Below are 22,369 nucleotides of genomic sequence, written 5' to 3' on the forward strand. Positions count from 1 at the left end.
GTCCCACATATCATCTGCACTTCCTTATAGGTGCCACAAACTCCTTATAAAAGATCTTGTCTTGGAAAGATACTTGTTTTTCCGACTTTAAATGCCACCACTTGATCCATGGAGCCACACTGTGGCCTATTCTCTTCCCTCTCCTATAAACTTTTACTCCCATAACCAATACTTTATGTTGGATAGTCAAGCTCTCTCCAGGTATAACTCTACAGTTCAAACAAATCTTTCTGTCTGATTTCTTAATAAGAAAGAAATCTATCGAAGAACATGTCGCACCACACTTGTATGTGTTAAAATGCTCATCTCTTTTCCTAAAGCACCTATTTGCAATAGTAAGATCAAAAGCATACATAAAATCTAGGTTGTATTTACCCTCCACATTTATCTCTCCTAAGCGATACCCCCATGCAATCCCTCAAAATTACTTGAACTACTCCCTACATGCCCATTTAGACCCCCCCCCCCCCCCTTCTAGAAGATATTTCTCCTAATGGTATACCCTGAATTAAGCCTTCTAAATCCTCCCAAAACTTTACTTTAATATGTTATTCAAACCCTACCTGAGGTTTAATAGCCATAATAACATTAAAATGTTTTGTTCCACTACAAATTTTAGGGCTATGATTTGATCTTCTATCCATTTTACATCCATAATATCTTTCTTCCTCTCTTTATCCATAATAATGTCTACCTCATTTTCGATCTAACTTTTTCAGCGTACCAAAACTTAAAACATGAACTATCTAATCCTTTTGTCTTCTCACCCAGACACCCACCCACTTGGTTTCTTGCAGGCACATAAATTAATCTTTATCCTAGTCGCAGTGTCCACTATTTCTATAGATTTTCTTATAAGAGTGTCCATATTTCAAGTTCCAAAACAAATAAATATATGTAGGGTGCGGATGTTCGAACCCTAAACACCCCATGTATTCACCTTAAAGGTTAATTTCTCTAACAACTAGACTATTTGACCAAAAAAAACTTATTGACGACCCATGTCTGTCTTTCTATGAGTTTATAAAATAACTTTTATGGTAACTAATGAATTGTTTCTTTTTTCATTTTTAAAAATGAAAAAAAGGACAATCATTTTATTAATAAATTTACATAATTATTTAAAAAAAATTTGGAAAAAAAGCTGTGAATAAATCAGAGCAAATTAAATAAATAAGGCCCCAATTAACGCATCAAATAACCATTTATAATCCTAATTAGTAAAAGGTGTAGTAAATATTTTGATATTATTGTCTTTATCAACATGAAATGAATAGTCCTGTATTTTTGGATTACAATGAAAAAAACTAATTAAAATTTTTTTGATGACAGGAAAACAATAAGTTATGATAAAAATTATTTTAATACTGTAAGTATAAAAAAAAATTAAATTAAAATAGAAATACTACGAAGATCCTTTTATAGAATTGGCCTCTAAGGCATAGAAATACTACGAAGATCCTTTTAGTAATTAGTTTATTGCACTTGTCTTTCTCGACACAAAATGAATCATTTCAAACCTGAGTAGGATACAGATATAGTTACCAAAATTTTCATTAATATTTTTAAAGCATATACTATATATGAATACGTACTGATCCACAATTATCGCTCCCAATTCAGCAATCATAATCCTAATTGGGAAATAACTTGGTGAATATATACTATATATAATTGTCTTTCTCAACACGAAATGAATAATGTCGTAATTCTGAACTAACTACTCGTAAAAATAAATCACTGCAAATCTGTTTTAGATGCAAAAAAAATTAAAACAATCATTGTGATAATGGTGATATAAATAATTTCCTTAAGAAATTATTTTCAAATTAAAATTCCAAAAATAAAACAAAAAATTAAAGTTAAATTACACGCTGGTTAAGCATTACTTTTAGCTGAACATTTTTATATACAAACTATGACAACACGATTCTATTTCAACTTCAAGTTCAAAAACACTTTAACATCACTATTAAAACTGAAACTTCAAAAAGTTGAGATGAAATGGATATTATAAAACTTAAACAAGTGAGTTAAATTAAAATGATCATTATAACATAAAATACAATAGAATGTATATACAAGACAATATATTAACACCCAAATCATTGATTGAATATAACATTCACAAAGACATATTCTATGTTACTAAGAATAAAACATCTTTTTAAGATGAATCATCATTGTAGAAAACCAAATTTAAACTACAAATTTGACGCATTTTTTCTTCCAATTATAGGTCCAAAGCTACTGTTAGGGCAATCTTCTTCTTTCGTATTTTTGAATATATCATGTATAGTAGAAGATATATTCAAAGGTAAAAAAAAGAAGTAGTTCTAGTGCGTGATAGCCAAATTCATTTACTATGTTATCCTCTTGTCTGAGCAATCATTGATCAATGAGATAGCAGAATTTCACCATTTGAAATGAGAGAACATCCTGCAACTAAACTTATTGAAATTTACATCCAAGAACCGGTCAGCTCTTAGTTGGTTTGGTTTTGATTCTACCTTAGTATTATTGAACCAGATGGAACCGTAGTCGCATGCTTCATCTCGTTCTTATTATTTATTTTTTTTATTTTTTTTTGGTGTATGGTTAGTCATGGTTCGATTGAATCATGACTAATTGCATCACAAAATAAAATAATGATTTAATTGTTTTTGTCATTATAATTAGGAGACTTTATCTTATAAATCAAGTACTGCAATAAAATAATGAGATTGAGGAAAGAAGAACAAGGATCAATGGAGCAAACTAGTATTATTCATTCATTTTTTTTTTTTGCACCTACAACAGGGCAATACAAGACACTGGAAAATAAAGAAATACAAGACATTGAATTATTGAATTGGATTTAAACCAAGAAATAAATACAAGATTGGGGTCCTATGAGACATCAGCACAGACAACAAACCTTACGCTCCGACACTAATAATGAATTAAAAAATAAAAATAATGAAAGTAATCACATGTGTCGGTGCCCGGTGTCGGACACCGACACATGTCAGACACCAGACACATTCAATCTGAAGTGTCAGTGCTACGCAACTTGTATCTATCTAATTTTGAAGAGCAGGATAATCATGTGATGGAGCAGCTGGTTGAGAATGATTTAGGACATCATACAGAACAAGCAAGTTGAAAACTCCATGTTGTCTCAGCCAAGCAGTCAGTACTTCTCTAGGAGACACCAATCTTCCCAAATTATTCTCATAAATTCTGAAGGGTGACCCCATGCCATTTAGGAGTGCTTCAACAGCCTTTTTCAAAGTTCCATCTCCCAGCACTTTATTGTGTTTGCCCCAACCAGTTAAAATGCTGCATAACAAATAAAATGAAATTGTGATTAACAATTTAATCATCTTATTAATCAAATTAAATGAAAAAAATATAAAATTCATAGGTTGTAAAGATCCATACTTCACAAACTTAGGTAGTTGAATGCCTTGAAAAAGAGAACTATGCAGACTGAGCAACCATGAATGAACCATTGCACAAGCAGCACCACAAACTTTAGGGAAAAAGTAGTTCTCTTCCTCATCAATCCAGGCAATGGGTTGTTGTAAACCTATTTTCAAATACACATGATATATATGCAAAAAATCTAGCAAAACTCTAGACCTTGAGTAACAAGAATATTTGGCAGTCCCTGTATATTTCAAACATTTAAGAATATTGAAATAGTAGAAATGACCATGTGCTCATCATATTAATATAATGTTGATACAATAATAAAGATATAGAGTTAGTCAATAAGAGCATTCCCTTGAGGGCAAAACAAGTAATTTGCAAAAAAATGTAAAAGTAAATTATTTCAAGAGTACAAACATAACATAATGGAATATAACATTAAAGCAGAGTTTGAAGGTTGCTTTAGCATCATAATGTTGAATGTACTAGAAATTCACATGTATGCCAAATGTGGACATATTTATGTAATATAGTTCTACATAAGACAATCTAAGTAAACTCATAGTCATAAAATATATTGTAGCGGCCTTTGATGGCATCGAGATTCCAACAAAACAAATATATTTCTACAAATCTTCCTTAGGTCCCTAAAAAGCCTTCAAAATAAGCACTTCATAAATTTTCTTAAAACTGATAAAGCTTGATCCATTTCTCACTCACTCATAAAAAGAGTTGTGCAAAAAAAGTTTCAAACTAGTCCATATATGAGTATAACCTAAAGCAACCTCTGCGAAAAACTAGTATGGATTCTCCTGAAATCCATCATCATTTTCACCATATGGCATCCATGAAAGGATTAGGCATAAAAACCAAATTCATACTTACTAAATGGTGAAGCTAAATAATAAAAACCATAACTAAAACATGATGAAAATAGAAAAAAAAATATTAAACATAGTAAACAAATTATGCTAAATTGACAATTGTAACAAAAAAATGATGCATGCTCAACACAGGAGAAATTGCACATGCTCTCCTTGTAGGCAGATATGCTTATGGTAAAAGAATTTAACAATATAAAAGATCATAACTTTTTAAAAATAAAAATAAAAATAGTACTTGACTTAATCAAAATTCAAAACCAACAAGGTCTTGCATGCACCATTCCCCAATTCCAACTAAAGTGATTGTATCAATATTTTTCTCAAATTTAAATAAATAATTAAATATATTCACACCCCTCTTCGAATTTTTTTTAAGAAAAACTTTAAAGTATAAATGCATCATTAAAAATTAGTGATATCCCAACTATGTTGGCACCCAAGTAATCCAACAATCATCTATAACACCCGAAGAAGAAAAAAAAATATTCAAAACCATCTCTGAGTTTCGATATCACTTCAACAACAAAATCATCCTTAAAAAAGTGATGAAAAACAAAAACTCAAATCAAACATAAAGAATAAAAAAAAACTTAAATCTACTTAAACTAACTCATCAATTACACGTTCAATCAAACAAAACAAACAAAAGCAACCTAAATTGAACTTATTCAAACTCAAAATAGAAAAAACAATTCATATAAATAATAAATAAAAAAATTAAGCAAAAACAAAAAGCGTTGAAATTATACCTGAATGCAGAAACATATACAACATCAGAAAACCAAACAATTTCAAAAGTAGTTTGTTCTAACTTTGAAATTGTGCATCTAATTAGGGGAGTTAGGGGTCCTTTTTATACTAATTCTAACCCAAAAAGATAAACTCTAAATTAACCCCTTAGGCGAATTGAGTATGTCATAAACACGCCCGAAAATTTAAACATTAAAAATGCAATTTTTCCCTCTATGGAAAGGGTATGCAAATGGAAAACAGTTTTTGCTGAGTAAGCAAATAGTAATTGTTCATTGTATTAGTTCTCTTTTTCAACAATTCACAAATCTGTCTGATCCTTCTAGAAAACAAATCAACCTATTTATAATGTGATTTTCAAAAGTTTGTTAAATCATAAAAAATCTTCTTTTAATATGAAATTCAAGTATGAATATTTTTTAAAAAATTCAGATTTCTTTCTTTAAAATAAATTAATTGTTATGGTAGTAGATATTTTAGTAATATGGAAGATGACATCGACAATTATCGTGTTAACGATTTTATTATACTACTTGTTTTGACTATGTATACTTGCTCACATTTTTTTATTAAAATGGTTTAAATTAGTTTTACACTAACATCCATTGAAACATATTTTCAAATACTTATAAAATTTACTACCATAAAAATTTGTCATTATTTTAAAGTAACATGCATCTGAAAATTTAACAAAAAACCGTACATGAATTTATGAAAGAAATAAAAATAATTCATCACTTAACAAACAATTCAAATATCAAATTAAAAATAGGAAAAAGTGTATTCTATAAAGATAAAAGAGATATGAAAATTGGGGAATAGAAAACTAATACTCCCTCTATTCTTAAATACACGTTGTTGTTTGATCATGTGCATTGTTCACATGATATATTTTGACCATACTTTATTTACTAATATATACAGACAAATGTTAATATATAAGATATTGTTTGATTTGTCTCAAGTTTTAAGCCACTTATTTGGATGGATGTGATTTATTAAGAGTAAAAGAATCATTTTCGTGCGATATTGTTGGTTGCTCGATATTTGCTGAGAAAATAAGAAAATATTCAAGGGAACTATCGTGTGTTTATTGTGTATCATGTCTTTGTATTGATCGATTAGACGATCTCAATTGAGAAAGAATAAAAGAATCATTTTTTGAGCATATTTTTCGGTTTACTATGATTTTCTATAGGTAAATAAAATAGTTATATTTTTAAAATATAAAAAAATATAAATTTTTATGATAGATAATTAAAGATATTAATGGTCTAAGTTGTTAATAATATATATGAGCACCTGACAAGGACTGGAATCTGTAAGACATCCCAACTTCGTTGGAGTGTCTTTCATTCCTTTTCTATTGTCAGTGTGCCCTTGCCTTATAAAACAAAATGGTCTAAGTTGTTCATTGACATGTGAAAAGTGGTTGACTCTGACACGTATTTAGGAACGGAAGGTGTACAATCAATTATAATTTTTAGAACATTATAAATGTTTTACTTTATTATAATTACTTCTAAAGTTACATATATGGTTGACTGCGATTTGCTAACGGTGTATCATTTTTTACACTAACATTTTATATATAAAACAAAATTAAAGACTTCATTTCACTTTTGGTCCCATTTTTTACAGACTTAAATTTGTTGAGAATACATAAGAGGAATACAATATTTTAACATAATATTATTTGGTTTCTAGACAATTGGTCTTGTTGAGAATATAATAGAGGAACTAAAATATTAATTGCTCTATTATATTTGAGTCTAATCTATGGTTTAATGATAACAAACTTTTGTTCAAAAGATAAACTTATGATATTTGTTGTGTTATTGATTATTAATAAAACATGTTTGAACTTATGCTAGAAAGAATATGACTAGTATTAACAAGTAAGTAACAATATAATAAAATAGTTTAGCATTGTTTAGATGGAAATCATACATTTTTCATCTTTATCAAAGTTCTTGATGTGCCACCCAATTAGCAATATATAGTACCTTGCCCAACATTATACATTTGATGCATCATAATGGACAATCATATTGTTTGTGAATATTGAGCATAGCCCAATGCTTGTTTATGAACCATGTATGTTACATCCATATAGACTGAACATATCATTATGTACCTTAATCAATTCAATTATTTCACCATATTAAACTTTTTCAGAATCTTCTAAAGCATTAAAAATCATTCAAAATACAAGAGTACCTAAAAAGATATATTAATCAAACACTTTTCATATTACATCCATACGAAATTTCCAGTACTTTAATATTCGTATTTCAAATAATTCATTCTTACATACTTATATTTGTTGTGTAGCAAGTGTGAGTTAGAAGTCCCACATTTCTTATAAAAGTGAAGGTTGAGCACTTTATAAGTGAGAGAACCATTAAAAAAAATACTTTAAGGTTTAGGATTAAAGTGTGGTGTCCAACTCACTTGTGTGGTTGCTATATTCCTAATATGGGTGATCCACCGGACTCCCCTCATGACCGAACAATGGCATCAAAGTTGAGGTTCGACAATGGGTACCAGTATCAACGATGGTACAAATGTAATTGTTTTTGGATAAAATTGCTTTTTGTTGAGGGATGGGCATGATGAACTGGTGGACTCACACTTGACCTGGGAGATTGTTGTATGGAATGTATGAGTTAGATGTTCCATATTCCTTAGAAAGTTAGAGATTTATGACTTTTTAAGTGAGAGGACCCATAAACTCAATTCCTTAATGTTTTAAGTTAAAGTGTGGTGTCCAATTAACTTGTGTGGTTTCTCTGAACCCAATCAGAGTGATCCCCCGAGATCCACTCGTGACCCAACAATATCTTATCATTAATAAGTGATTTTGTTATCAACATATGCAAACATATTTGATATATATATATATATATATATATATATATATAGAGGTAGGATCCGTTGACACCAGGTGTAAGTTGAAAGACTTACACCAAATCTTATCCGTTAAAATTAATAAATGGTGTGGTCCAAAATATGGGAGCAAAAGATCTAAGATTTGACAATGGAGAGAATCAATTCTCTAAAAAAAATACAATTTGCATCTGATCACACAAGATCACCGTTATGTCGACGAGAAAAATCAAATCAGTCTTGAAACATTAGATCAGGTAACCGAAATAATGATTTTAAACAATTTGGTTAGTATATTTAGAGATAACAATGTCGTAATTGAATTTCAACTAAAACTTTATCCTAGGGCATGGGATCCTAAATTGGGTTTTTTTTTGTTACTTGGGTACAACCAAGTAAGAAAAGTAAAATAGAAAACCAAACATTCATGATTTCTCTGGTTGACGAATGTTATTTTGTATTTTTATCGGCACTGTTAATTTACCAAATTGCTAGGTTGTATGTTGATGGTGTGTTAGGAGTTCCAAGGATTTATTTCATCAGAATGAAAAGGGAGGAGATCATGTGCTTCTCTTCTATTTTCTTTTCTAGTTTAAACCTATGGAATGTTGTAAGCCATTGGATTACTTAGATTTAATGGCTAAGATTTGGTGTAAGTCAAAGTCTTTTGACTTACACCTAATGTCAATGGATCCTGACTCATATATATATATATATATATATATATATATATATATATATATATATATATATAAAGTTTTAGTAAACTAATGTAAATATGATATTATTTGAAAACTCGTTAGTGTTATCTTCAAACAAGATTTAGATATTATAATGTATTCATTATGACATCTTAATTAGCATATGGTTAAGCTTTTGAATCAACTTATAATATGTCAATATTTCTCAATTTAAAGAAGAATCATTTTTGTCCACAAGCAACAAAATATCAAACATTACATCATCATAAAATATAACTTGATTCACAAATTATTCTTAAAGGAAAACATAAATTGAAACATCTTAATGTTCCAAAAACAAAAATTATTTTGAAAGTCGTCGTCGTAGTGAGATTAATATACTGATAACTTATGTATCAACACATCTTAAGTAAGCATGTACAATTTCATGATCATTGGGGAGCATCAATATACGTGTCAGAGAAAAAAAATTAGTATATTAATTGGAATAAAAATCTATTTGCGTTACAATTTTCAAGAAGAAATTTTTTCTACTCTAGAAATATTTCTTTCATTTCACGCTCTAGGACTCGATAATAAACTCAGTTGCATAAACCAATAGAAAAACGTGTAATTAGAAATTTAAAACACTGATTTGAAATATATATGAATAAAGTGTCTCATACCTAATTTCTTACTGTTGTCATACTCCTAGAGTTGTGGTATTAAAAAAAATTGAAAAAGGTGTAATTGTGTGATGCATCGAGATCTTATACCCGAATGGCTGGTTTTCCTCCTTTTGGAATATTTCTTTGCTTTAACACTATAGAACTCAACAACAAATTCAATTTCATAAACTAATAAAAAAACTAAAATTGGCAATTTAAAACATACTTGAAATATAGATGAAGAAATGATTTCATACCTAATTTCTTATCGTCGCCATTCTCATATGGTTTTGGTGTTATGAAATTGCAAATGTTGTAGTTGTGTGATACAACGGCATCTCAGATTTCAAAGGTTAATTTTTCTCCTCTAGGAATATTTCTTTGCTTTCAAGCTTGATAAATCACCAACAACATCAAGTTCATAAACCAATTGAAAAACATGCAATCGGCGATTTAAAACACTGATTTGGAATATAAATGAAGAAATTATCTGATACCTAATATAATACCATCGCCGCGCTACTAGGATTTTTATATTAAGAAATTGCAAATGGTTTATGTTCTGGACCGGTCGAAAACACCCAAGGCCCATTTACATAGGCCCAATACAATCCAAGCCCAAATACCGCATTTGGCAACATTACTTGCAACACAACCCTTCCTCGCGAGGTGCGTACACGGAGCAATTGAGACCAGTTCAAACGAACTGCAACGTCTCATTGCAAGTTCCTGTGAATCTCTCTCCGGCGGTTACACTTCCCACGATTTCGTAACCGCCAGACACACATATGCCATTACAACGGCTCTGCAGCCACCCACCTCTATATATAAGGGACTCCTAGCAGTCCCCAAGGTAGAATCCACTCTCCCTTTAAACTCTCATTCTCTGATCTCTACTGACTTGAGCGTCAGAGTGCCTAGAGGTACACCCCCTCGCCGTTCCAAGAAGCATTCTTGACGCATTCGACCACCATTCAAACCACTGCATTCAAAGCGCCGGAAGTCACCTTCTGATCATGTACGACCAGTGGCGCCGTCTGTGGGAACATAAGCTCTCTCCGTTTTTAAAACTACTAAAAACCAAAGCTTTGCAAAAAAAAACTACCACGACTGCCAACGGTGCCAGCTCACGGATACGAAGTGAAGTTCGTGTCTGTAACAACCCGATTTTCGCTAGATTTATTTTATTATTTATTTATGTGTGTTATATGTGTTCTTATGTGATTATTTGCCTCTGTGTGTATTTTTGGTTGGGAATTGTAGAATTCGGTGTTAGAAGGGTATTTTAGTCATTTTGGACTTAGGGGCATTTTGGTTATTTTGAGAGTAGGGGTAATTTTGTAATTTGGTTGAGGATTAATTTTGGTACTTAGTGAGAGTTGTTATTTTACTAAGTGCTAGGGAGTTGTAGTAATTTATTTTATTTACAGGTAGGTAACCGTTAGTATTACTTTTTACCGTTAAGTGAGTAGTAATATTTTGGGGTTGGAATAGAAATGGGTTAGGCACATTAAGATATTGTGAGTTGAGCCCAATTAAATAGGACCAATATAAACTCATGTTAGTAGAGAAATAGGGTTTTTTCATCAGCATTTTACAATAGAGAAAAGATAGAGATAGAGAGAAGATAAGGGTTCAAGAAGAAGAAATAGAGAAAGGGGTTGGAGGCTAGAGCTAGAAGAGGAATTCATCATCTAGGAGCTAAATTGAAGCTTGGGTTAGAGATTCTTGGTGTTAGAGGTAAGAGGGTCAGGCTTCACTCATAATTTCATAACTTTTCCCTTTTACCCATTTTTATGAAATTGATGAATTGATTTTAATTGGTGTAAATTCATGCATGATTGTTGTTGTTATCTTTGAGAACATGATTTGTATGATAATTGTGTTGTTGTTGTTGAATTTGCATGACAAAATGGGTTTATATGCATACAACATGTTCTTGAGTGAAATTGATGATGAAAAATGTTGTGGTTGATAAATTGATGATGAATGAAGTTGTTGTTGTTGAATTGTGGATGAAATCATGTTCAAATGTTGTTGTTGTTATCTTGGCATATGTTGTTGCTGAATTGATGCAATGGGTGTCATTGGAATGATGAATTATTGATGAGTTTGTTGTTGTTGTTGAAAGTTGTGGCAAATTGGTGAATTGGTGAATTTTTTATGAAATTAAGTTGAATTGTGATGTTGATGATTTTTAATGAATGAAACAAGTTGATTATGATGAGTTATGGTATAATGATTTTCTGTTTTTGGCCATTGATTAGTATTGAGAAATCGTTTGGGAGAAAATTAGGATTTCTTGTAAAAGTGTTTTTTAAGTGCATTTGGAAATAAGTGATTCTGGGATAAGCTGGTTTGAGAATGTGAAAGTATAGTTTTTCAGAAAAATATGATAGGATTAATTGTGTAGAACGCGTAGGTGAAAACGGAATTGAATTTGGGTTAACGGTCGAGATTGTACGAACAAAACAGCGAATCGGAAAAGCCGGGACAACACTGAACTGCATCACAGGCGTCAGTTGCTGGCTGCTCACGCTTGAGTGCAGTACACCTATGACTATGAACTGCTTACATAGCCTCTACTGCACACACAAGTGACTTGTGAGAATACATGGCATAGGCAATTGAACTTGTTTACTTGGTTTTGGCTTAAATGCTCAATTATTTTTAATGTTGTGACTTTGAGGGATGAACTTGATTGAAATTGAGTTTTGAGAGCCAATTGTATATGAATCCTTTATGGATAGTTTTTATACCTTATGTGAAGATGATTGGTGGTGTATATATGTGACAACTATATGTTGCTTGAATTATGGATGTTGTTGGTAATTGTATAAATGTTAAGTGGTGGTGAATTGTTGTTAATTAAATATATACAAGTATTGGTGATGTTGAGGTGATTAGTTTATGTGAACATATGCATTGTAGTCGAGTCATATGTTCATGCATTCATGACTGATGGTGGTGGATTTTATATCCAATTGAGGTGATTACGATGTTTTTGTTGCATCGAAGGTGACGACCTTGAGGTGATATGGTACCGCATGCATCTAGATGAGTCTAGAGCCATTGCATACATTGTTGGTGAATTGAATTGCATTTGAGTTGTGCATGATGATTGAACTTGTTAATTGTTAATTGATATGGTTGAAATTGTGATACGTGTATGATACACTTGTTGATACGAACTTGGAATGATGATATTGAATGATATGAGTGTTGTGAATACTTGTGAAGACATGTATGATTTGTTATTCTTCGTTCTTGAATATATCTTTCATTTCCGATGTTCTTATTAAATCTTATATGGATTATGATGATGTATTGCTAACCCTCAGTGGTTTACCACCAGCCTTTCCGTATGGACGGGTAGATGGAGCGCATGGTGCTTAGATTGTATGCTTGATGTTGTCGAGTAGCGGAGTTCCTCCTTTTTATACGCAAGTGTCTAGATTAGGGCTCTGATCTAGGGTAGTACTTGCATGTTGGATCTTGTTTTGATCATGTAGTTGGAGTTGAGACATTGATTGCATCTGAGAGATGTATTTATTGTCATGAGATTTGGAGATGTTATTCACATGGTTATATATATGTTCAGCTGCTATGTTTATGAGACTTGACAATTTATACATGTATGTTGTTTTTGTTTTGATGACGAAGCATCTATTTCTAGAATATATTTGTATATTCGCGCGTTTTACCGCTTATTAGAAGTAGGGTGTTACAAGTTGGTATCAGAGCTGTGGTTAGTCCTTGTCCGAACTAGTATCCGTTGATTTTTCCTATTAGTATACGAACGGTAATGAGTTACCTTCGATACTTGTCTAGTTGTGGTTTTGTTCTTATCTGTTGGTTGTTTTTCCAGTTGTATGCGACATGTACGGAAGTACTGTAGGTACTTGTTCTGGTGTTCCGTTCTTTTACGAGGGTCTGAGCTAAGTGGTGTTCCGTTCTATTGGATAGAGAAGCTCAGTTGTTTGTGGTTGTGGTTTCTGCAAAGTTTGAAGAGCTTTCGAGGTTTTGTCCGTACATCAATGCGGAGGATGCTATGGTTTCTAAGTGTGTGAAGTTTGAGATCGGTTTGAGGCCCGACATCTATCAATACATTTGTATTCAGGAGATCAGTGACTTTGACACTTTGGTGCATAAATGTCGTATGTTTGATGACGCCGGAAGGGCTAAAGCTAATCACTACAAGGCTCATAATGAGAAGAAGGGAAAGGGTCATGGATTTGGGAAGCCGTATAGCAAGGACAATGGAAAGAAGAAAGAATCTGGTGGAGGCTCTAAGTCGAATGTTGTTGAGGTGAGGTGCTACAAGTGTGGAACTTTGGGTCATTACTCTAATGATTGCAAGAAGGGAGAGAGTTGCTACAAGTGTGGGGAAGCAAGTCACAAGGCTTTTGAGTGCAAGAAGGAGATTACTTGCTACAATTGTGGTGAGAAGGGGCATATCAATACTAAGTGTACCAAGCCGAAGAAGGCGGCGGGGAAGGTGTTTGCATTGAATGCGGAAGAGGTGGAGCATCCGGATAATCTCATCCGAGGTATATGTTTTATCAATAGTACTCCTTTGATTGCAATTATTGATATTGGTGCTACTCATTCTTTTATCGCGGTTAGTTGTGTTGAGCGTTTGGGTTTGGTTGTGACTCCGTTGTCTCGAAGGGTGGTTATCGACACCCCAGCTAGTGGTTAGGTGACTACTTCTTTATTGTGTGCTAAGTGTCCTGTTAGTTTTGGCAATGTTGATTTTGAGTTGGATCTTGTGTGTCTTCCGTTGAAGCATATGGACGTGATTTTTTGTGTGGATTGGATGTTGACTTTTGGTGTTAACATTAATTGTTTGACCAAGAGTATAATGTTTTCTAAGCCGGTAGCTGAGGAATGTGGGAAGTTCTTGACCGCAGAACAAGTGAAGAAGTCTTTGGATGGTGAAGCTAGTGTGTTCATGATGTTTGCTTCCTTGAAGGAAAGTGGAGAGAAAAGAGTTGATGATTTGCCGGTATTGCAAGAATTTTCAGAAGTTTTTCCAGACGACATTATCGAGTTACCGCCGGAAAGGGAACTTGAGTTGCAATTGATTTGGTACCAAGAATGAGTCCTATTTCGATTGCGCCGTATCGGATGTCTGCATCAGAGTTGGGTGAGTTGAAGCAGCAGTTGGAAGAGTTGCTTGAGAAGCAGTTTATCAGACCGAGTGTTTCTCCGTGGGATGCTCCAGTGTTGTTGGTTAACAAGAAGGATGGAAGCATGAGGTTGTGTGTGGATTATCGGCAGTTGAACAAAGTAACAATCAAGAATCGGTATCCGCTTCTGAGGATTGATGATTTGATGGATCAATTGGTTGGTGCGGAGGTGTTCAGCCAGTTTGATTTAAGGTCAGGATATCATCAGATTAGAGTAAAGGCGGAAGATATATCCAAAACTGCGTTCCAAACGAGGTATGAACAATATGAGTATTCTGTGATGCCATTTGGAGTATCTAATGCGCCAGGTGTCTTCATGGAATATATGAATAGAATATTTCATCCTTTTCTGGACCGTTTTATGGTGGTGTTTATAGATGATATTTTGGTGTATTCGAAGTCTGAGGAAGAGCATGCCGAGCATTCGAGGATTGTGTTGGGAGTTTTGACAGAGAAGAAGTTGTTTGCTAAGTTGTCAAAGTGTGAGTTTTGGTTGCGGGAAGTGAGTTTCCTTGGTCATGTGATTTTTAAAGGTGGTATTGTCGTGGATCCGTCAAAGGTTGATGCAGTGTTGCAATGGGAATCACCTAAGTCTGTTTTTGAAGTTAGAAACTTTCTTGGTTTGGCAGGTGATAGACGTTTGGCAAGTGCACCAAATACTATCAAAGTAGTAAAAATATCGATGCCACGAGGACTGTTTTTAACTTCAATAATTCAATCGCGTTATAAAAATAGGATGTATAAAAGTTTATTTTAGTTTGCCACTAGGCAGTAGATTTGACTTGATTTTATGAAATCAAATAAAAGAATTAGATTTCATTAAGAAAATATGAGAAAGATGAGATCAGGTCTTCGAATCCTCTATGTTTCCCCTAATTGGTTACTGCACCTATTGTTACTAATGATCTTCTAGTTTCACGATAGTTAACAAATTAGCCCTAATCAATCCCTTGAGTTAGGACCCTCTTCTTAAACTACAGCCCCTAATTCCTTAGGTGGTCTAATAATCCTTGAAGGTTTTATGAACGTTAACCTAATATCACTAACAAACGATTATCCATTCCTAGACTAACCATGTTTATTAGAACAATTCAATTAGGTCTAAGTCGAAAGCTATGGTCAGTAGTCATTCGTTCTTACAAAATCATGTTTATATTTGATCAGGATATAAAAAGCATTAAGAACAATTGAATTGAATAAAGACTAGAAATTCATTAATAAACAATAGAGTTTCACAGCAACATATGATCAATTAGGGTTACATAAGTTCATCTCCGACCTAATCTCTAAGATATTTAGCTACTCATAATTGAGTTTACAAATAGCATAATCAATGAAAGAACTAAAACATACATAAACTGGGTTAGAGATGAAGAAATCCTCTGCGCTGCAGCCTTCTGGGTGTTAAAATCGCACTTTAGCTCTCCAAAATCGTAATCCCCTTTGTTTGAGATTGACTTCAGCTTAAATAGGCAAGTTCTGATCGCCCAAAATCGTACCACGATTAGATAAATCGTACCATGATTACATCTTTAAACCCTTATTTCCCTTAAAGCCCTTCTTGAAATCGTATCACGATTATATGGATCGTATTACGATCCAGCTTCTTCAAAAACATGCCTTCTGACTTCAAAAAATCGCATTGGGATTGGAAAATCGCAGTACGATTGGCTGATTCCAGTTCTTCCAAATTTGTTGCTTTTAACTGCTCCTGGGCACTTAATGTTGCTTAGAACTCTACCAAAATGTCAAAATAAGTCCTAAAAATTACGTAATGACAGCATGTCATCACAACCCCAAACTTAAGCCATTCCTTGTCCTCAAGGAATTCATTTGCAAAATTGACAGCCGACAGTAAAATAAAAAATACCTGATCAAGTAATAGTACCCAAAAAGTTCAATCACCTTACTAGCTAAAGATGAGCTAGTTTGACTTGTTCGCATCCACCAATTCACAACTCCACGCAACAATTTGAATAGGGTTCACAGTCGACAGGCAATCTACATATTACCATACGCTTGAAAAGTTTCTAAACGTCAATCAAAATCAATGTCAATGCATACTTTGAGGTCTTTAAGGGTTATAACGGGGCTTAGGTGAAGGTGGGATAATATTTGGATAAGTAGGCTACACAAAATTTGAGTTAGGCATTCCTACGGAAGATAAAGCACAAAATTCAATCCTTCATTCATTCACCTTGTGGAACAACAATCAATTTTAAGGTACTAGAGAATATTTTTAACCTTAGGGACAATCGAGTTTGAAGTTACTCGGATTTTCAATGTTTTGTCCCTTTCTTTTCATCATTCATTTTCATTTTTTTTTCATACACCATTTTTGTGTATATTTTGCATGACAATTTCTTTTTCTTTCATTTTTGTTCTCTTATTCTCTAGTACCCCCACCCCAAACTTAGTTGGTTGCAAATTCCAATAGCAACCCCAAACTTAATCTTTAGCAACATTCTACAATGCCTTAACTCAAAAAATACATTAAGGGACAAATCCTAAAAGTCTCTAGGCTTGTAATGTAGTTTGTCATCGAACAAAAAGTTCTAATCCTACCGGCTCAAATTGGCTAAGAAATGGATAATATATAACAATTAAAATCAGGGTAGGCTTCAAAAGGCTCACAGGACCAAGCGCTTTTGCCTCAGTGCGCTAATGACAAAGATCAATCAACAGTAAAGAAAAATCGCAAGTTCTAGAAATGTAGATGCATGGAATATTCTAATATATGTAAATTGAAAAACAAAATTTGGCAATGAACCTTATGGCTGAGATTTCTGGGAGTTGTGACTACCTATCTTTACTGCCGTACACTTCGCCTTTGAAATACCAAGTCACTCCTCCTTTTGAACTTTTGGAATATCACTTTGATCAAACATTTGTTACTAAACTGTAAAGAGTCAACTAACAAACAAATTCGTCAATAATAAACAAGTGCAAATTTATCACAAAAGGGGAAATAAGTTCAACGGACTTTTGACATTGAAGGGAAATTAAAAACAAAATGAAACGAAAGCAAAAGTAAATCTAGTGGGTTGCCTCCCACTCATCGCTTCTTTATCATCACTAGCTTGACTGCTAAGGATCCTTAGAGGTCCTTCAGAATGAGTCCCACCCTTCCTTTTGGTAGGTTGCCACCTAGGTATGGCTTAACTCTTTGTCCATTCACTTTGAAACTTCGATCTCCTTCAGGTGTTACTAGTTCAACAGCTCCATATGGTGACACAATTTTGACCAAGAATGGTCCAGACCATTTTGACTTGAGCTTCCCAGGAAACAGCTTCAACCTGGAATTATACAACAAAACTAGTTGTCCACAGTTAATATCCCTATACACTAAGTTTTTGTCATGATACCTTTTTGTCCTGGCTTTATAGATGAGCGCATTTTCATACGCTCTAAGCCTCATCTCCTCAAGTTCATTAAGTTTCAAAAGTCTTTTCTTACCAGCGGCTACTTGATCAAAATTTAAGACCTTAATGGCCCAATAAGCTTTATGCTCTAGCTCGACTGGGAGATGACATGCCTTCCCAAAGACTAACTGATAGGGTGAAAACCCAAGATGAGTTTAAAGGCTGTCCTATATGCCCACAGCGCGTCATCTAATTTCCTAGACCAATCTTTCCTATTTGACGCAACTGTTTTCTCTAGAATTTGTTTCAGCCGTCGGTTTGAAACCTCTACTTGACCACTACTTTGTGGGTGATAGGGAGTTGCAACTTTGTGCTTAATGTTATACCTTTTTAGCACATTTTCAAGAAAATTATTGCAAAAATGCTTCCCCTCATCACTAATCAATACTCTAGGGGTTCCAAACCTAGTGAAAATATTCTTCTGAAGGAAGTTGACAACAGTTTTGGCATCATTAGCAACACAAGGTATCACTTCAACCCACTTTGTGACATAATCTACACATACTAGAATATGGAGATAAGAGTAAGAGGAAGGGAATGGTCCCATAAAATCAATACCTCAACAGTCAAATGGTTCAACTTCAATGATTCCTTTTAGGGGCATTTCATTCCTCTTTGATATGTTACCTGTCCTTTGGCATCTGTCACATCTTGTGACAAAGTCGTGGCAATCCTTGAAAAGTGTGGGCCACCAGAATCCACTTTGCAAGACTTTTGCAGCTGTCCTTTCTCCACTATGGTGGCCTCCATAAGCTGAGCTATGGCAGTGCCACATGATACTATGTGCTTCCTCACCTGCAACACAACATCTAATCAAACCTTCAGTGCCTACCTTAAACAGATAAGGATCATCCCACAAGTAGTGGTTCGCATCTTTGAAGAACTTTTTCCTTTGAGGGTAAGTCATATCATCAGGAACTATGTTACCGGCCTTAAAGTTAGCCATGTCAGCAAACCAGGGCCTTTCTCCAATAGCAAACAGCTGTTCATCAGGGAACTCGGCCTTGATGGCCTTCTCCTTCTTTGTCACCTCATCATTCTCCAGCCTTAAGAGGTGATCAGCTACCACGTTCTCAACTCCCTTCTTGTCACGAATCTCAAGATCAAATTCTTGCAATAATAGGATCCACCTCAACAGTCGAGGCTTTGAATCCCCTTTAGTCAAGAGATATTTAAGAGCTGCATGATCTGTAAAAACAATGACTTTGGAGCCTATTAGATAAGAACGAAATTTTTCCAATGCAAAGATTACAACAAGCAATCCCTTTTCAGTTGTGGAATAGTTAACTTGATTTTCATTTAAAACCTTGCTTTCATAGTAAATTGCATGGAAAAATTTGTTCTAGTGTTGGCCTAGGACTGCACCAACAACATAATCACTTGCATCACACATAAGTTCAAATGGTAAATCCCAATCGGGTGCAATGATTATTGGTGCAATCACCAACTTGTTTTTAATCAAAGAAAAAGAATTTAGACATTCAGAATCAAAATTAAACTCGTTTTCTTTGACCAAGAGGTTACAGAGGGGTTTGGAAATTTTAGAAAAGTCTTTTATGAAACGCCGATAGAAACCGGCATGCCCCAAGAAACTCCTTACTCCTTTAACATTAACGGGTGGAGGAAGTTTCTCTATAACCTCTATCTTAGCTTGGTCCACTTCAATGCCTTTAGCACTTATTTTATGCCCCAAAACTATACCTTCAGTTACCATAAAATGACATTTTTCCCAATTCAAAACAAGGTTAGTTTCGGTGCATCTTTTAAGTACAGCATTTAAATGGAACAAGCATTGATCAAAAGACTTACCAAAAACAGAAAAATCGTCCATAAATACCTCAATGTTCTTCTCTATCATATCAGAGAAGATGGAGAGCATACACCTTTGAAAGGTCGCCGACGCATTACACAGCCCAAAGGGCATCCTTCAATAAGCAAAAACACCAAATGGACAAGTGAAAGGCAGTCTTTTCTTGATCTTCCGGAACCACTGCAATTTGATTATACCCCAAATACCCATCCAAGAAGCAATAAAAGGCTTGGCCATCCAATCTCTCAATCATTTGATCCATGAATGGTAATGGAAAGTGGTCCTTTCTTGTTGCGGTATTCAACCTCCGGTAGTCTATACACATTCTCCAACCAGTGACGGTACGGGTGGGTATTAATTCATTTTTTTCATTAGCCACCACCGTCATTCCTCCTTTCTTAGGCACCACGTGAACTGGACTCACCCATGAGCTATCTGAGATAGGGTAGATCATACCTGCATCTAGTAACTTCAGCACCTCTTTCTTCACCACTTCCTTCATTGTTGGGTTAAGTCTCCTTTGAGGTTGAACCACCGGTTTGTACTCAGCCGCCATGTGTATTTTTTTCATGCAATAAGCTGGACTAATACCCTTCAAATCAGAAATGTTCCACCCCAAAGCTCCTTGATTGTCCTTTAACACCCTCATTAATTTTTCTTCTTCCAAAGGTGTCAAGGTATTGCTGATGATTACTGGTTTAGAGGCATCTTTGGTGAGGAAAACATACTTCAAGTGATAAGGAAGTTCTTTTAATTCTGGATTTTTCTCTCCTTCTCCACTCAAAATAGGAGCATCCCTAGAGTACTTACCCATTAATTCTTCTATTTTTACCGGTCCCAACTCTTGCTTTCTTGCTTCTAGTTACTTGACACAATCACTTACTTCAAGATCTTCATCATCATTACAACTTTCTATAGAATTCACAATTGCACATTCAAGAGGTTGTGTTGGTTGATGTTCACAAGAGTCATCTTCAACTATTTCTTCAACAACATCAATCTGGTAGCACTTGGGGTTTTCATCTTTGTGCTTCATGGCCTCAAATATATTAAACACTACTTGCTCCTTGTGGAATCTCAACATTAGCTCTCCTTTTTCAATATCAATCAAAGCACGACCAGTTGCAAGGAAAGGTCTTCCTAGAATGAGTGGCATTTCTTCATCTTCAGCCATATCTAAGATCACAAAATCTGCCGGAAACACCAAGTCATTAACCTTGACTAGCACATCTTCAAGCACACCGAAAGGATAAGAGATTGACCGATCAGCTAAAGTAATGGTCATTCTTGTTGGTTTTGGTTCCCCACACTTAAGCTTCTTCATCATTGAAAGAGGCATCAAGTTGATACTTGCTATGTTCTCATCATCCTTAGGCTCCCTTCTTTTAGTTAACAAGTCCTTCATGAACTTAGCATATAATGGCATTTGATCAACAACTTCACCGAAAGGAATATTCACCTGAAGTTGTGAGAAAAGTTGCATGAACTTCTTGAATTGACCTTCATCCTTTTCTTTCTTCTTGGCTAAGTGAGGGTATGGAAGCTTCACATATGATGGAACAACTTGTGGTTTATCTCCATCTTTCAAGATTTGACTCTTCGACTTCCTCAAGATTGAATCCTCATCAATTAACTTCTCACTTTTTTCTCGCTCTATTTTTTTCTTCCTTTCATTTTCAACTACTTCATGATCACTTTCTTTTTCAACTACACCCTCATCATTCTTTTCAACTTCACCATCTTCCTCCTCCTCAACTACTACAACATCAACCTTCTTTGGAGCTTTTGGAACTAAAGGTGTCAAAACCTTTTTGCTCCTCAATTCAATAGCATTACAAGACTCATTCTTAGGGTTGTCTTTAGTCTTACCTGAGAATGCGCCTTTGTTTTGTTCAGCCAATTGCTTAGCTAATTGCCCCAGTTGAGTTTCAAGCATCTTCCTGGAAGCTTCATTGTTCTTTCTTTCAGCCTCTTGACTCCTCTTCATCTCTTCAAAGTTGCCTTGAGTCATCTTCATAAAGTTCATCATCGTTTCCTCAAGAGCTGATGGCTTTCTTTGTTGTTGTTGTGGAGGAGCAAGCATCTGAGAATTTAAAGCGTTTTTATTTGAGTAGCTTAGATTGGGATGCTTGTTGATTCCTGGACTGTAGTATTGATTTTGCCTTTGATATCCTCCCATGTAGTTAGCTTCTTCACTAGACCCTTCTGGTACACATTCACCATTGGGATGTTCCTCACCACATAAGTCACACTTGATTGCAGCCACTTGTTGTTGCTTATGGGCCAAAGTGAAGACTTGAAACTCCATAGTTAGAGCCTCGATTTGTTTGTTCATGGCTTCTTGGTTAGCAAGGATAGCAGTTTGTTCACTCACCCCAAACACTCCTCTTTCCTTCTTCTTAGCTTCAGCACGATACTCATTTCCAGCCATGTTTTCTATTAAAGCTTGGACTTCATGATCAGTTTTGCTCTTGAGACTACCTCCCGCGGAAGCATCTAAGAACATCCTAGTGTTTGGTGTTACCCCCTTAGTGAAGATTTGGAGGTATTGTTTCTCGGTGAACTCATGATTAGGGCATCTCTTAAGAAGCAAGTTGAATCGCTCCCAAGCATCATATAATGACTCACCTTCTCCTTGCTTGAAGTTAGAGATCTCCATC

General features: G+C 34.4%; 1 protein-coding gene across 1 annotated transcript in view; it reads right to left on the reverse strand.

Moving 5' to 3' along the window:
* Positions 1-3,062: 3,062 nt before the first annotated feature.
* The window catches only part of LOC146936605 (uncharacterized), a 31,464-nt gene continuing 12,157 nt past the window's right edge, over positions 3,063-22,369 (reverse strand). The window contains exons 3-4 of the mRNA XM_085749250.1: positions 3,424-3,571; positions 3,063-3,321 (exon numbers count right to left, since the gene is read on the reverse strand). Coding sequence (XP_085605376.1) covers positions 3,063-3,321; positions 3,424-3,571 — 407 coding nt within the window. The remainder of the gene's footprint in view (positions 3,322-3,423; positions 3,572-22,369) is intronic.

The sequence above is a fragment of the Medicago sativa genome, chromosome 3 (assembly GCF_051527215.1).
Source record: "Medicago sativa cultivar Bolivia chromosome 3, Bolivia_mono, whole genome shotgun sequence".
Taxonomy (NCBI): Eukaryota; Viridiplantae; Streptophyta; class Magnoliopsida; order Fabales; family Fabaceae; genus Medicago; species Medicago sativa.